The sequence below is a fragment of the Neltuma alba genome, unplaced genomic scaffold (assembly GCF_004799145.2).
Source record: "Neltuma alba isolate B1F8T4 unplaced genomic scaffold, ASM479914v2 tig00006252_pilon, whole genome shotgun sequence".
NCBI classification, from domain to species: Eukaryota; Viridiplantae; Streptophyta; class Magnoliopsida; order Fabales; family Fabaceae; genus Neltuma; species Neltuma alba.
This window is the reverse complement of record NW_021634403.1, coordinates 1052-16092: the sequence shown is the minus strand read 5'-3', so window position 1 is coordinate 16092 and position 15041 is coordinate 1052. Positions and strand designations below refer to the sequence as shown.

At 39.9% G+C, this 15041-nt stretch overlaps 1 protein-coding gene across 2 annotated transcripts; it reads left to right on the top strand.

The window, feature by feature from the left end:
• Positions 1-11566: 11566 nt before the first annotated feature.
• Positions 11567-14768, top strand: LOC114749969 (protein SHI RELATED SEQUENCE 1-like). 2 transcript variants are annotated; one of them, XM_028938519.1, is made up of 2 exons: positions 11567-13457; positions 13999-14768. In XM_028938519.1, the coding sequence occupies exons 1-2, from the start codon at positions 12857-12859 to the stop codon at positions 14388-14390; spliced, it is 993 nt and encodes a 330-aa protein (XP_028794352.1). In that variant the 5' UTR covers positions 11567-12856; the 3' UTR covers positions 14391-14768. The 2 variants fall into 2 exon arrangements, with proteins under 2 accessions (XP_028794352.1, XP_028794351.1); XM_028938518.1 differs by having other exon boundaries at positions 13996-14768.
• The last annotated feature ends 273 nt before the right edge of the window (positions 14769-15041 follow it).

Here is a 15041-nt window from a genome sequence, read left to right as displayed (position 1 = left end):
TGATGGTCTCTCTCGCAAACTGGTTTCCAACCTTGATCCAATTCAAAGGTTGTTTAGATTCTTCCCTCTTTAGCTCCCTTTTCTTTTTCTTTTTCAATGACAATAATAATAATAATAAGCTAGTGACCTAATGGTAAACACAAGGAGACCTATGCCACCTGGGGTCATCACTCAAAGGGCACTGTGAATAATGTATTTTGCTGGGTGCATGGCACCTTGAAAGCTCTCGGTCTTTGGTCATATCATCTTATATCATCATCTTCTTCACTTTGGAATGATTGAGCCCACACTGTGTTAAAATTCCCAATTTTGGCTGATTATAGGTCAGGGATCTAAAGTGTATATGAACAATAATTAAAATAAATAAAAGGCTATACAGTGATTTAATGTCTTCACCACCCATCAGCTTAATTAGGACCCATGAGCATCCTAGCCAGACCTTTTTTAAATTCAGCGTTTGATCCCAAAAGGCAACTGCAATAGTGCACTGTAGCTTTGATAATTCTATATATAAGAACATTGATTTGTCCTTGATTGAAGCCCTCCCATAAATATGCCTTTGTACAATTCTGTACACGTCAAATAATTAAACAGGTTTAGGGGCAGATTTTAGAGCACGGCTCGCAGCACGTTGTGTTGAAGAAAAAGAAAAGTGCGAAGATCTTGCACTTGGTGTTGGTGAAAAGAAGAAAGAAAAAAGGATTTTATATTGGCATTGAATAATGAAAAAGCGCTGCATGCAAAGTTTGATGTTGCCTTATTGCTATATTGGGCGGTGCATCACTCTCACCAAGCACTCAGACCAAAGTATATATGGATGGCACTTATGAGCTACTCGAACAATCGAGGCAACTTCGAATCGAAGAGGATTTCCAAAGCTACGCAGCCAAAAACTTGACTTTTTTTTTTCCAATTCTTTTTTGTTTGTTAATTAAGTGGTTTACTAATCTAAGGAGCCTAAGTAAATAAGTAAAGCTTTATGACTGGAAAGATTTGGAAATTCTCGCTTTGGGACAGGTTGAAGTGGCTAGCTATATGTACGTGGCTGATTGTAGATCACAGAGACCCTACTTAAAGTCGAAGACAATCATCAAGACACATTTTATAACGAAACTGATACTGTATATTTTTGGGAAACTAGGACAATCAATTTTGATGATCCAAAAGATTCTCTAACTTTTTTCGTGTAGGGAGGCCGCATTACTGGTTTATGTGATGTATGCGTACGTACGCGTGCTACGAAAAGTGCATGTTCATCGTAGTGTACACAGAACTGGGACTTCATCTTAAATTTTTAAAGACTGAGATGCTTCTGTTACGGTAGATTCTTCTTTAAGGAAAATAAATCAGATCGTGGGGTAGGACTGGTACGTAACAAGAAGAATAAGACACAACGCCCTCAGGTTCATGCTCTTTTTTGGAAAACCCTTTTGGGTTTGGTCCGACTTTATTTCTAATCTTAACAAACATTGGGCCATGACGTCGTCGTCGCTAATTAAATATTTGTTTATCATAACTTGATTATCTCGTTCCCAAATCGGCTCATTATAAAATCCCCATTTTTTTAGCATGTAAAAAAACGAGGCAATCATGTGCCACCCCAGCAGATTAACTTGTTCTAACTATACTTGGTGAATTATTGTACTGCACAACATGAACTTGTGTCAGGAAGAGCGCATTATTGTGCATTACATAAGTAACTGAGAATAGGAAAACAAAGTCATCAGAGATAGGCGCGAGGGGATGGATTATTACCTTATTTTGATCAGTGAATGGTGTATGCATTTCCCTTTTTCTTAGTTTGGAGAATAATCTGCAACAGTTGCGAAAGGTTTTCAAGATGATGTTTAAACTGTTTGTGATATTCACATGCACATGCTTCTGCTTCTTCCTTTGTTTCTTTTTGCTCTTTTTAATCATTCGCAGGCGACAATATATATATGTGAGTGTGTTTTCAAATCAAATATGTGCAACACTATTTGGAAGATGATGGACACACAACAGCATTTCAAAGTGAAGTTTCATGTCCGTCTTTTGACACAAAGCTGGTTCTTGAAGTGCTTAATTGGGTTAACAACTTTACTTTTTCTGCCCACATGACGCTATAATAATGACATGGTCTTCGTAAAAGCAGTAGGCCGAAAGATGATCGAGAGTAGTTAAAAGATCAATCCTTTTGAGCCCACAAAATCATAATTACATATAGTTCATTAATTAGGCCACAATTTAGCGAATTAGGCAACTTTAAAAAGTCAATGATCTCCTAAAAAGCTTTTTAAAGTTTGGTTTCTAGGGTGGGCATGGACGAATGACTAAGTCGCCAAACCAATAATGACACATATCATCGCCACAACTCATGCATGTCGGTGCAAATTCCAAAACCAAACAATCGAAAGTGTTCGGGGTTTTTTTTTTTACCCAATTTTTTTAAATTATTCGTGGAATTTTAGGTCACCCTATAAATTCTAAATAACGTAACTGAACAGGACGTTTATGCAAGTTACTTGAATAATAAGTACCGGGTGAACTCTGGTTATAGGGCTTTTTGAAAAAAAAGAAAAGAAAAACTTTAGTTAGTTGGGTGATAATAAACTAGCTACACACAAATGAATTATAGTTGCATTATGAGTGCAACGACACCACTCATGGCAAAGTCAAGTGCGTATGTAGACATGTGGTCCATAGCTAGCCAGAGAAAATGAGAAATCAAATCGGTGTATTCGGATGCAGTGTCAGCTATAGATTGAGACCTGATAGATAATGGCACCTAGAAGCCTTTAATTTTGTTCTAAATCATCAATGTTCATATAGCATTAGGACCCCTCAAGCTCTGTGGCGTCCTTGACTGGAAAACTTCAATTCTAAAACATCTTCAGGCTTCAGCGCCAATTGTATTTAACAAACTAAAGGTAGCCCCGCGAAAAAAGTTGTGTATATCTACTCTGCCTTACGAAAGCCGGGGCTAGTCCTGATGGATGCATCGTCAGGTAGGGCTGTGCAAAAACCCAGTGGTCCGGTATGGTCCGGTCCAACCCGAACAAACCCGGTCCAGTCCGGTCCAAAAAAAATTGGCCCGAAACAAGACTGGACCAGACTGGACCGGACTTGTCTCATCGGGCTGGACTGGACTAGGGACTGACCCCTCAGACCAGTTGGTCCAGTCCAGTCTAGCCCGATTTTTTTAAATTATTATTTATATAATTTTAATTTGATTTAATTTTTCTATATAAATTTTTTATCTATTCAAATAATTAAGATTTATCTATTAACTTTCAAAGTAATGAGCATGCATATATATTTTCTACAATTTAAGATTTATATTGATGAGAATTAATTAATAAAACATGACTTCATTGGGAAATTGAAAAGGAATGATCAAATTTGATAAATTTTGAATTAAAATATGTGTAAAATTTTATATAGTAAGTTACAATCTTGCCTCTTATTGAAGAAAAAAATTTAAAAAAAAAAATTAAAATTAGCTCTGGACTGCCTGGACTGGTCCAGGCAGTCCAGAGGACCAAGTCCAGTCCAACCCGACCTCGGGTTGGCACTGGACTGGACCAGACCTCGGGCTGTTTTTTTCAGCCCGAGGTCTTTACTAGACCAGACTTCGGGTTAATAACAAACCCGGTCCAGTCTAGTCCATGCACACCCCTATCGTCAGGTTTATTTGTCGCTTATGCATATCATGAACTTGTCTTACTTAATTGTGGGTATGCATATATGAAAATGATTGATTTTAGCACAAAAAAAGAACTATCGCTCTTCTCCTCTTGCTTCTCAATTAAGACGATCCCGAAATGCCCCATGTGAATGAGCTTCTTATTACATTAATATGATTTCGTAGCAGTCTAAGATATTAGCCGGCAAGCTGTATCGCAGCTAGGTGTATTACCATCATGCACATCTCTTTTGATGCTACAGGTATATATATTCTGGCTTTAGATCCTAATCAGCACTAGTTACTTGGTCTTGATCAAATAATCGTGGCCACTCGATCACACACACACACACAGATATTTTAAGGCTTCCGAAACTCTTTATTATATTATTAGTTTGGACCCTTGGTTATTTCCCAGTTCTCAATATTTAGTCAAAATCCATATTATTCAGACGAGAAGTGGATGTCCACAGCAATGATTACTTTACACGACAACATGCAGTCTTGGAAAGGATTATCCATTTATAAAGGTAAACAATGAGTGCATCAGTTTCCATGTTATATAGAATCCAATAACTTTTTTAACACACAGCGCAGAAAATGTTCGGGGTTGTGCGGAAAAGTTTCACCCTTGAGCTGTAATGCACAACGCGATTTCTTGAGCAGCTAATATGAATGCATCGGAATATGTTAAATATACTTGAAACGCATGGGCAAATATAAACCAACAATTATATATAGAACCTGCCAGTTTTGTTGATACATAAATCATATAAGGATGATTTATCTATACATTAACCTAACCCAACAGGTGGCCCGGATATTAAAGGACAATACTAGGGCAAATATCACAACGTAGTTAAACGTGACGTTGCCGTCATTTGGACTGTGGAGAGATTTTTTTTTTTTTAAATAGCGTTGAGGGGTGACGTGGTGACAGTCGAGTAATGAATGAAAGAATTGTTAAATCAGAGAGTCAATACACATCCGAGAAGAATACATACAATAACGTTGGGAAAAGAGCAGGGCCTGAAGATGATGATACGATGAAACAAGGATAACGAGTGAAATTTAGAATTAATTAATTTGTTCAAGTGAGGCGTATATGTGTGATAAGATCACATCACATTCCTCTGACTTGGCTTCTGAATGGGATCTGGCAGGGCCTCTCTCTCGACACTGACCCTTTGCCATGAACCTATTGCGCGATTGGTATTGCAAATTGAAAGCCACCCCGGGCATATAAAATGCCAATGAATCGGGGTGGGGGCACATATGTACACGTACTGAGAAATGAGAATGCATGTGTAAGGAAGGTAGGTAGGCGGGCTGCTTGTTGGTGGGTGAGTGGAGGAGCACGAGTTTAGGGTTAGTTAACCTCGGGATTTGTGGCATTAATCTCATTCATGCGGCCTTGCCCTTAACACACACTACGACGTCTCCTCCACTGGTTTGTTTAATTAATTAATTAATCAATCATATGGAATCGAATCAATGATGAAGCGAGGGCGTTTCGTTACCTATTTGTTTGTGGCAGAGAGCCTAATCAAGTTGGTGTTGATGTTGGACTCGAATGAATAGTATCTGTGTGGGTGCCTGGCGTTGGTTGGGATGACAGTGAAGAAGGGAACAAACACGGGGCTCGAGAATGACAGGCCCTCCCTCGCCTTCAATTATTGTACTGTACTTTTTCTCTTTATTCAATCCTTCACTCCTCCTACTTCTGTATATTTTTGTGTTAATAACAACTCCTTTTACCGAGATCAAAACAAAATTACTCTATGGCTAGTTTACTGTGTTTCTGGAAATATTTATATATTTTATTTGTGCTATCTATTTGTACGAATTTCACGGCTAAGAGAGTTGTCGACACTTGATGAGGATGAGAGGCCCCATAACCAAGACGATTTTTTAGTCAGCAAATATGTTTGGTTGCAAAACACCAAACTCTCGATAAAGGGTTTGTTTCCATGAATATAGGAAGTGCCTAACCCAGTCAAGAAATTAGACAAGTATTGACCGTTACGACCTCACGATCAATCAAAATAACAACCTTTGGACTTACGTACGCCAGTCTCCTTCTCATTCACTTCGAAATCTCTGTGGCTGCTCATTCTGCTTCTTCTTCCTCCTCCTCCGCCTTGCAACTCAGCCACGTCGGCATGCGAGGAGCACGCTAACCCGCGCGCCCTTCGCCGTTGCGGCTGATTCAGACGCCACATCCGTAAGCGCCAAACAGGCCCTTCAATGTTTTGGCAACATTCAATTATTTGGGATCAACATCATTATCCATTCACGTCTCTCTCTCTCTCTCTCTCTCTCTCTCTCTATCAAACACTACATTCCGGAGTGGGAATTGGGATTGTAAAACACGCATAACAAAAGAATAATTTTATCATTTTATGGAATTTATTTTTGTCATTTCAAATACAAATATGATTTAACAAAAAAGAACCACTATTTGAGCAGATCTTTAAAACCATAAGCAACAGCGTGTGTAGTCTCGTTAAGAAAGGAATTTACTGTATAAAAATTAAAATGGCCAGGGCTTTTACATCAAATATATGATATGCATCATGTGTATGCATGCTTGTGCAGGATTGTTAAGGAAAAAAAACAAAAGGTTTTAGATTCGTCTCCTTGGGTACAGTTGAAAACTTTTTCATTGCTGTAGCGAGCGAGCCAGCTGTAATTCTATAATTACAATACAAAATTACCAAATACTTAATGGCCGAGAAAAGAAAAGTCGAAAGCGACACATACATATGTATTCACCTTGGTTCATGAAGCAGTTATTAATTAATTAATTGAGCAAAGGACGATTTCGCGATGCCAAAATGTGATACTACCACTGTGTGGCGGTGACCACGACCAAGTATAAAGCCATGATTGGGTGACTAGCTAGATGCCATGTGACGGGTTGGGTTAGCTTTCCTTCTCTTTCCTTCTTTCTAATTTTCTTTCCCTTTTCAATGAGTATTATTGTTGTTCAATAATAATGTAAACAAGGGAGCAGTGCTTAGCCTCTCGAACAGAGGGAGGCATAATATTTTATAATTCGATATCGAATCCTTCTTTATTTGTCGCATCAGGAATAATCGCCTTTCAGCGCTGCATTTTAAGGGTGTGCCATTTGCGTCTTTCCTCATTTTAAATATGTTACATAAAAAAGTAAATTTATAATAATATTTTGTTTCTCAGCAGCATTTCGTGCAGGGTGCTCTTTAAAAATTATAACGTGTTTTTTTAATTATTCGTATACAACAATACGAGAATACCGTAGATATGATCAGATAATTGTGAGGACTAAAATCTGAGTTCCGTTTTTAAACCACTGAAACTTTTAAAAATTCGAGTAGAATTAACAATATATTTATCTTATTAATTAAAAAATTATTATCTCTAATATTAATTATAAAACTTTATTTATAAATTATAAATAAAATTTTATAATTAAGAGTAGAGGGAGTAATTAGAAACTCTATTTCTGCAATTCGCATATAATGGAGGCGGGAGGCCCCTGGCACACGTACATAGGCGCGCGTGTTTGGGTGCATACACATTACACAGCACTCGATTGAATGGACAGTTGAAGAGACAAATGAATGACAAGGAGTGACTGTAAATTATGTGAGTTTGTCGGGTCAATATTGTTTCTTTTGTATCTATAAGATATCAAATCGTTGTTGACTATTGAATTGTTGGGGAAAAGTCATTGCTCACCAAACAACCCAACTGGACTACTGTGACTACATAATCATTTATTTAATGAAACCCATCAGCTCGACAAAAAACCATAATTATTTCATGTCCTTAACTATCCAAAAAAAACAAAAAAGGAATTCATCGCGCTGGCAACATCGACGTCTATTCCCCGAACACTCAATTAACTACACTTGATCGAATTAAATTTTGTGTAGTAAATAAATGAGCAAGAAAAGCTCGTTTAGTTTGTAGTGAATTGGATGATTATGTGGGAATGACGTTTTAGTGAGGTGGGTTGACATTAAATTAGAATTAAAATGACGTGGGAATCAGTGTTTGTGTGTGTGTGTGTCTGTATATATATGATCCACCGCACTTGAAGCTGAGAACTGTATGGGAATAGAAAATGTGGAAGGATCGTGAGCTTCCTATTATAATGTGCGTGCATGCGTGTTTAACTGTTTGTGCTTTATATTTCACGCATTTTTAATTAACTGGGGGTGGCCTTCTGATCAAAAGGTGGGTCATAGTTAGCTGGGGAATGGGGGGCGCCCACTTTTTTGAGTAATAATATTGGCATATCAATATCCAAGTGGATTGCCTGCTGGTGGCATATATTCATTCAACATCAACTTCAACTCAATACCTTCCTTTAATATATACTCCCATGTATGTCAAATGTTCCTTTTTCCATGCACTTATATCTAACCACATATTCTCTGTCTAAACCCACCTCAATTTTAGAACATTTTTCTGTTCAATTTTGTGAATGAGCTTAAACTAATTAATAATAATATGCGAAATCTCATCACATCAAATATGAGTTGGCTTAATAATAAGTGATATATAATTATATAATCCAGTATAAGTTAAATGACCTATATAAACTTAAATATTTAGGCTTTGAAGTCAAGATTTGGCTCCTTTTTTTTTTATTTTTTATTACCTTCATTTTCAAGCTCTGCCCCACGTTTCCAACATATGCATTATAGGAAAAACCAGATAAAGTTTGGAGGGCCTGGGAGGAATGGTCAATTCCAAGTACCATATGTAGAAGCGTCACTGCTCTTATATCTTTTCAAGACCGACGTGGCATTACTTATGAATAATGTTGCTAGATTTTTATCAAGTGAGAACGCTGTATAAAATACAAATGGCAGCCGCACACACACACAGATATATATATATATATATATATTTATATACGAGTAAAGGCAATAGTGGTGCCAGTGTGAGTATTGAATAGCACAATCCGTCATTTTCACGTTCCGCCATATGGTATGGCGTATACGAGATATACTTCATTCTCAGGCATCCCTCGGGGGTGGCCCAGTCTTAACATGCGTCTCTTTTAAGGCCATCATGTCCTTATTATTGCCTTCTCTTAACCCAATCTCCTTCCCATCTCCCCTTTAATCTCCTCTTAAATCAAGCGTACTGCGACACGTGTCTACTTCTCGAGGGACACCCGACAAAGTCATCTAATCACTTGGCTTAATGCCAGTGGTCAGTGGGTACCAACTGCTTTCCAACCAGTACCCCCACATCCTTTTCGTCCGTACAATGTGTTTCATTTCTAACCAGTATCTCCCCCCCTCGTGCATTTCATTCCTCAATACAGAATCATATTATATCTTTAATTCGACCCTCCTATATATGCATGCACATATACGCCACACTTCACTCGTCACAAACTGTGGAATTATTTTGAGAAAAAATGAACCGATATAAATAAGTAGAAAAACACTGTTGTCATAATGAATTGAATCTTTCTTTGTTTGGGGGGAGGGGGATGAAACTTTGGCATGGTTTAGTTAAACTTTAAATATTGATGAGAATGGTCACTGGGTGGCATCCTTGGGGAGGAATCAGGTCCTTTTAATTTTTAGTACCAGAGCTCTGTGCACCGCGAGTGCAAAGGGATGTTCCAATCTCGGGGGTTGATAATAATGAAATTGCGTGTTGCGTCAATTTAGAGACGAAAACGGTGGCGATCGGATGCAGAAGCCAGAGGACACTAGGGTGCACGTCATCCAGGAGGAGCGATCCCGTGTGGGACGACAAAGCGCTTAATTCTAAGAATTCGAATTATATTATTTTTCCGATCTTTAATATATGACTTAATTATTGAGTTGATTTTGATTCTAAATATAAACCCTACTTCTTATATTTATCAATTTTATCTAAACTACCCTTATAAATACGCTCTCAACTATAATCACGTTGAGAAGGTATTAAAAAAGATGATTATGGTGTTTTAAGAAAAATATATCACACTTCTTATATAATTAACTAATTTATCTAACTTTTTAAATCTAATTAAATTAATTAAATCAGTCTTATATTAAAGATACGGAGAATATTATTATTATTCAGAATAATGAGAAACGCGTGGAGACCAGAGAGAAGCAGTAACTGCGACCGCATCGCCGCGAATAAGTTTGAAAAAAAATGGTACGACCCGCAGTTCAGTTGTTATTTTTCTTCTTATTTAATTCTCTTGCTTGGTTAGGATTACGAGGAAATTGCTAAAAAAAATTATATTACAGCAGAAAAAAGGTGCAGAAAAGACAAGTCAGAACGCAATATAAAACATGAAAGACAGATTTCATGTTGTTCTTGTGCAGACTTGGCAAACATCTTCAACACTCTTGGGCCGAAGAAAAAATTGCAAAAAGGAGAAAAATTCTACCATAATATGTTTATGTCTTGGTCTGAGCTGTAATCTTCGCATATATGAATGCTTAGAGTGAGAACTCGATCGAAATCAAAATCATAAAAGAACGACGCATACGTCGTTTGTTTGCGTTCCAAATAAAGAAGAAGAAAACACGAAAGAAGGGAGATCATGGGTGACGTGTTTGTCCGAGGAAGAATACGTAAGCACAGGAAGGTTGGATGTGTGATTTGGATCCCTTTCAGAAATGAGATCGGGGCGTCTGTTTGTTTGTTTTTTTTTTTTGGCCAACCGGGGGCTTTTGTTTTGAGGGAACGAGTCTATAGTCATGCATCTGATTTCTATACGAGGGAGGGATTTTGATCGTTGGGGCGGGGGGAATTGAAATTAATCAATTGAGTGGGGTTGAATATGAGAATTAAAAATAGAGGAGAGGGAGATGACGCGGAGGGGGTTTGGGGAGTTGCAGTGGATGGCGTGCTGCCGCCGCTTTCCCCTACGGTACGCCACCAAGTCCCCTCCATGCGCCGCCCCTTTCTCTCCCCTCCTTTTCCCCCTCATTCTAAAACGGACTACCTTCTTGTTATATCTACCATCAGTTATTTATATTTCACACGCCCACACACTCCTTTATCCCTTGATATTCAGTATAATTAAATATACATGGATGTTTATTTATCAAAAAGGTTGAACATGGGCTGTTAAAGTGTGGAAGTACTGGTATTTTAGTTGTAAGATTTATACGTATGAGAGAATAAAGATACGAGGATGGTACTAAGGAGAGAAATATACATACATATAAAATTAGTGTCCAGGATACAAATAAGGGGGAAGCCGGGAAGAGGGGGGAAAAAGGAGAATTTTTTTTTGTTTGGGGGGGGGGGGATGAGGGAATAGGAAGACGGAAGTGAGGGTTTAAACGTAAAAGAGGAAAAAGGAATGATGGAAATAAACCAGGAGAGATGGTCCCCTCCCACAGCATTAATAGGACTATTAAGCCTACTCATTAAATAGTGCGGTAAGAGTCCAACCATGAAAGGGATTGAAACTCACCCTCAAGTCCTACCAAAAAAAAAAAAAAAACAGAACAGGAAGGATGGGGGTGGTGGCGCTCTGTTCCCCTCTATGGCCACATCATGTTGCCGCCCACATGATTAATCCCTAAATTCATCTCTTTAATTAGTCTGGGAAATATTGCTTCCCTGCCCTTTCTCTCTTCTTAATCAAACTATGGTTTCAGTGCTACGGATTACGAAGTAAATATGTGTTACCCGTTCTGCTTCTCTTTAGATTACCCAACAGGCCCTTCTTCACAAACCCCTCCACCTGTCCACTTCATCTTAAACCCACCCCCCAAAAAGACCCTAACTTCGCAACATAATCCCCACTTTAATCACACTCATCCACTTATGCTCCCCCCCCACACCCCCAAGAGCTCCAAAAGCAACAACAACAAGAACCCTTTTTAAACTGATTTTCTGTTCGAATTAAAAGGAATTTCCTCCAGTTTTTAATATCATATATCTATATACACACACACACACTCATTCCTTTGCTTCCCAAATAAACTAAACTAAAATACACAATTTATGATGCCTGGTTCATTATATATCCTATATATCTTCGGTCGGTTTGCCAATCGATTCCCCTTTATGCTGAGAAAGATGTCCCCGGGAAAGGACGAGGGATTTTTGTTAGCATCGTTGCGCCTGGGAAAAAGTTAATCACTCGAAAGGGAACACTAAACATGAGAAGGAGCAATAAATCCGAAAAACAAAGATAAACATATCATGGACGCGTTGAATGAATGGGAACAAAATAATTATGATGGAAAGGGCGAAAAAAAAAAAAAGAAAAATCCAACACACATAGTTTATAGTTAATGAAGCAGAAAAAGGGCAACGTGTGAGGAAAAGCAGCGGGTTTTCCGGTGGAAAAGGACGAGGAGGACGCAGAAAGCTGCTCCCGTGCCACGTGGACTCCTGATCCGCCGTCGGATCGCGATGCCAATAAGGATCCCCACCAGAGATCAGATCATTGACATCCATTCCCATCGCGAGAGGGAGAGAAAGAGAGAGTGAGTTTGTTTTTGTTGTGCTACAGACCACAGACACAAAAGGGAAACTGCTCAGAACTCGAAAAAAATAAAGAAAAGGGAGAAAGAAACTCTGCAGGAAGATCAGAGAGAGAGATGAGCTGGGGAACTTAAATAGGGAAGAGAGGAGGGAGAAAGAGAAGATGGGGATGGCGGCGTTGCAGTTGCAGTAGCAGAGAAAGGTGTAATTGTGGGGTGGTGGGGCGTTTAATTGTTCGTATTAATGCATATACACGCTGCGATACAGCAGCAGAAGAAGAAGGCGGAGCAGGAGGAGGAGCGAATTGAAACGCTGCTGGACGCCTGTCCTTAACCAACAACGAGCTCCAATTTGATCCTCTTCCCCACCCAAAAATCCAACCATATCATCCCCATCAAACACCTTCCCTTAATTAGCTGCCCAGCACGCTCTTTGAGATTTCCCACAAAACACCAAAACCCGAGAGAGAGAGAGACACACACACACACACCCCCATCGCTTACTACACGCTCATACCCTCACCAAAACCCGAGAATTCTCCAATTTACTCCTTGTTTCTCCTCATTCAAGGCTCACTACCCAGAGAATTAATTCAACCAATAGTTACTTCGCCATTTTTTCTCCTCTTCTTTCTTATCTGGTTTCCCCATACAATATCCACAAAGATCGAGTCGTCTCTGATATGGATTATTGGCCACAATTGAGGTCTAGGTCAGGTATAGAGGAAGCTAAACAATGGCGGGTTTGTTCTCACTAGGCGGCGGAGGAGGTAGGGGAGGAGGGAGCAACCAGGACGACGAACCCCACCACAATAACCCACCCACTGGAGTTCCTCATCCAGACGCCTTATTTTGGTACAAGAATAATGAAGACGTATCTTGTTACAGAGGCTTCGAGCTGTGGAACCAGCAGCACCAGCCGGTCATGCCTCCTCAGGCGAGGCCGCTTCTCCACCAAGATCTTTACTCCTTAGGGGTGGGGCCGAGCAGCAGGAGCTCCGATGATCAGTCTTCGTCGAGATCGGGCGTCATGATGATGCGTTCCGCCGGCGGGAGCAGCGGCGGAGGAATAAGCTGCCAAGACTGTGGGAACCAGGCGAAGAAGGACTGCCCACACATGCGGTGCAGGACTTGCTGCAAGAGCCGTGGCTACGACTGCCAGACGCATCTGAAGAGCACTTGGGTTCCGGCGGCCAAGCGACGCGAGCGACACCAGCAGCAGCAGCAGCAACTTCAGCTTCGAGGAGACAACAATCCCAAGAGGCTGAGAGATACTTCTAATAATAACCCCAGCACCTCAACTCATGTGCAAATACCCACTCACTCTTCATCAGCAGGTACTCTTAGCATTCATGTTTTGTCTTGTTACTCGCAGTCTCTGTGATCCACTCTTAGACACAACAGAATCTCGCAGAAATTCTCTGAAAAAGATCCATCACACTCACTGAGAAAGTTCTCAAGTTATCGATTGCGTGTGAAGCAACTCCAACCCCCCTCCCTCCCCCTAAATTCGTATTCACCAGCTTTTTCTTTCCTTGTTTGTTTCTTTTCCCTTTTCCTTTTCCAAAGACACTGTTGTTTAGTAGCCCTGACGAATAGATTGACAGCGAAGAAACTGTTTCTCCTCTTTGTGTGTGTCTCAATTATTCGTGTCTCTGTGACTCTCCTCTTTCTTCCCTCATCCTCACTCACACTCACATTCCTTCTTTGTTGATATCTGTGTTCCTTATTTTTCATTTAAAAAATTCATTTCCCTGCCCTCGAAGGATCCCATATCATTAGCATCTCGTATCTCAAATCCAAATCTAATTCAGCTGCCAAACAATAATAATATCTTTTTGTTTGCTCATCTCTACCCCATTTATAATATTAAAGAAGGGTTAGAGCATGGGAATTTTCCAGCAGTGGTGAGTTCCTCCGCGGAGTTCCGGTGCGTGCGGGTTAGCCCCATGGACGAGGCTGACGAGCAATACGCGTACCAAACGGCTGTGAACATCGGAGGCCACGTATTCAGAGGAATTCTCTACGACCATGGCCCCGATCCCAATTACACGTCCACCGCTGATACCTCTCCCGGTGGAGCCGTTCAGCCTCTCAACCTCATTGCCGCCACCGGTGTTTCTGCTCTTCCCGCTGCCACAACAAGCGGTGGTGCCGCCGCCGGGGGTTCCTCCGCTGGTCCGCTCCTCGATCCTTCCTTGTATGCGGCCTCGCTTGGCACTTTCATGTCTGGCAGCGGTACGCAGTTCTTTCCTCACCCAAGATCTTGAAAAACCCAAATAAAATAAAGATAGGTTACCAACTTTGTCTTTCAAGCTTGGAACATCTAATATCATATCATTATTGTAGTGGTAAATTTGATAACCATTCAAGTAGGAGACAGAGAAAGAAAGAAAGAAAGAAAGAGAAAATGCAGACGATCGTTGCTCCATATTTGATTTTATGCAAATTTCAATGCCTAGTCATTTTAAAATGAAGTTCCTCTTCTCCTTCTCGAGAGCCATCTGTATGAATACGACGTAGTGGACCTCTAAATTCTAACATGGTAGTACAACGCTTCTTTAATTTTGTATTTCATATTTCACTTATTTCTTGGTGATCTCCTTCATGTTTAATATTAATAATGATGCTTTCTTGTTGGTTTTGAACTTCGAAGATGCCTTTTCCCTGTTTACCCGTATGTTTTGCCGGTTTGAAATTCAATTCCAGACACGGTTTGGACTGATTAACCACACCAAGGCTATGAGCGGTCCAAACATATGGCCGATGGATCTCTCTTTCCAATCTGTTCAAATAAAATGTGATGGCCGTAATCTTAACATATCCTAGTGTTAAATTTATATAATGCTACTTTGATTTTAAAACAGGAGTAATCCTCATATTTAGTGCTCATGCAGCAATGTATACGTTATTTATTTTGC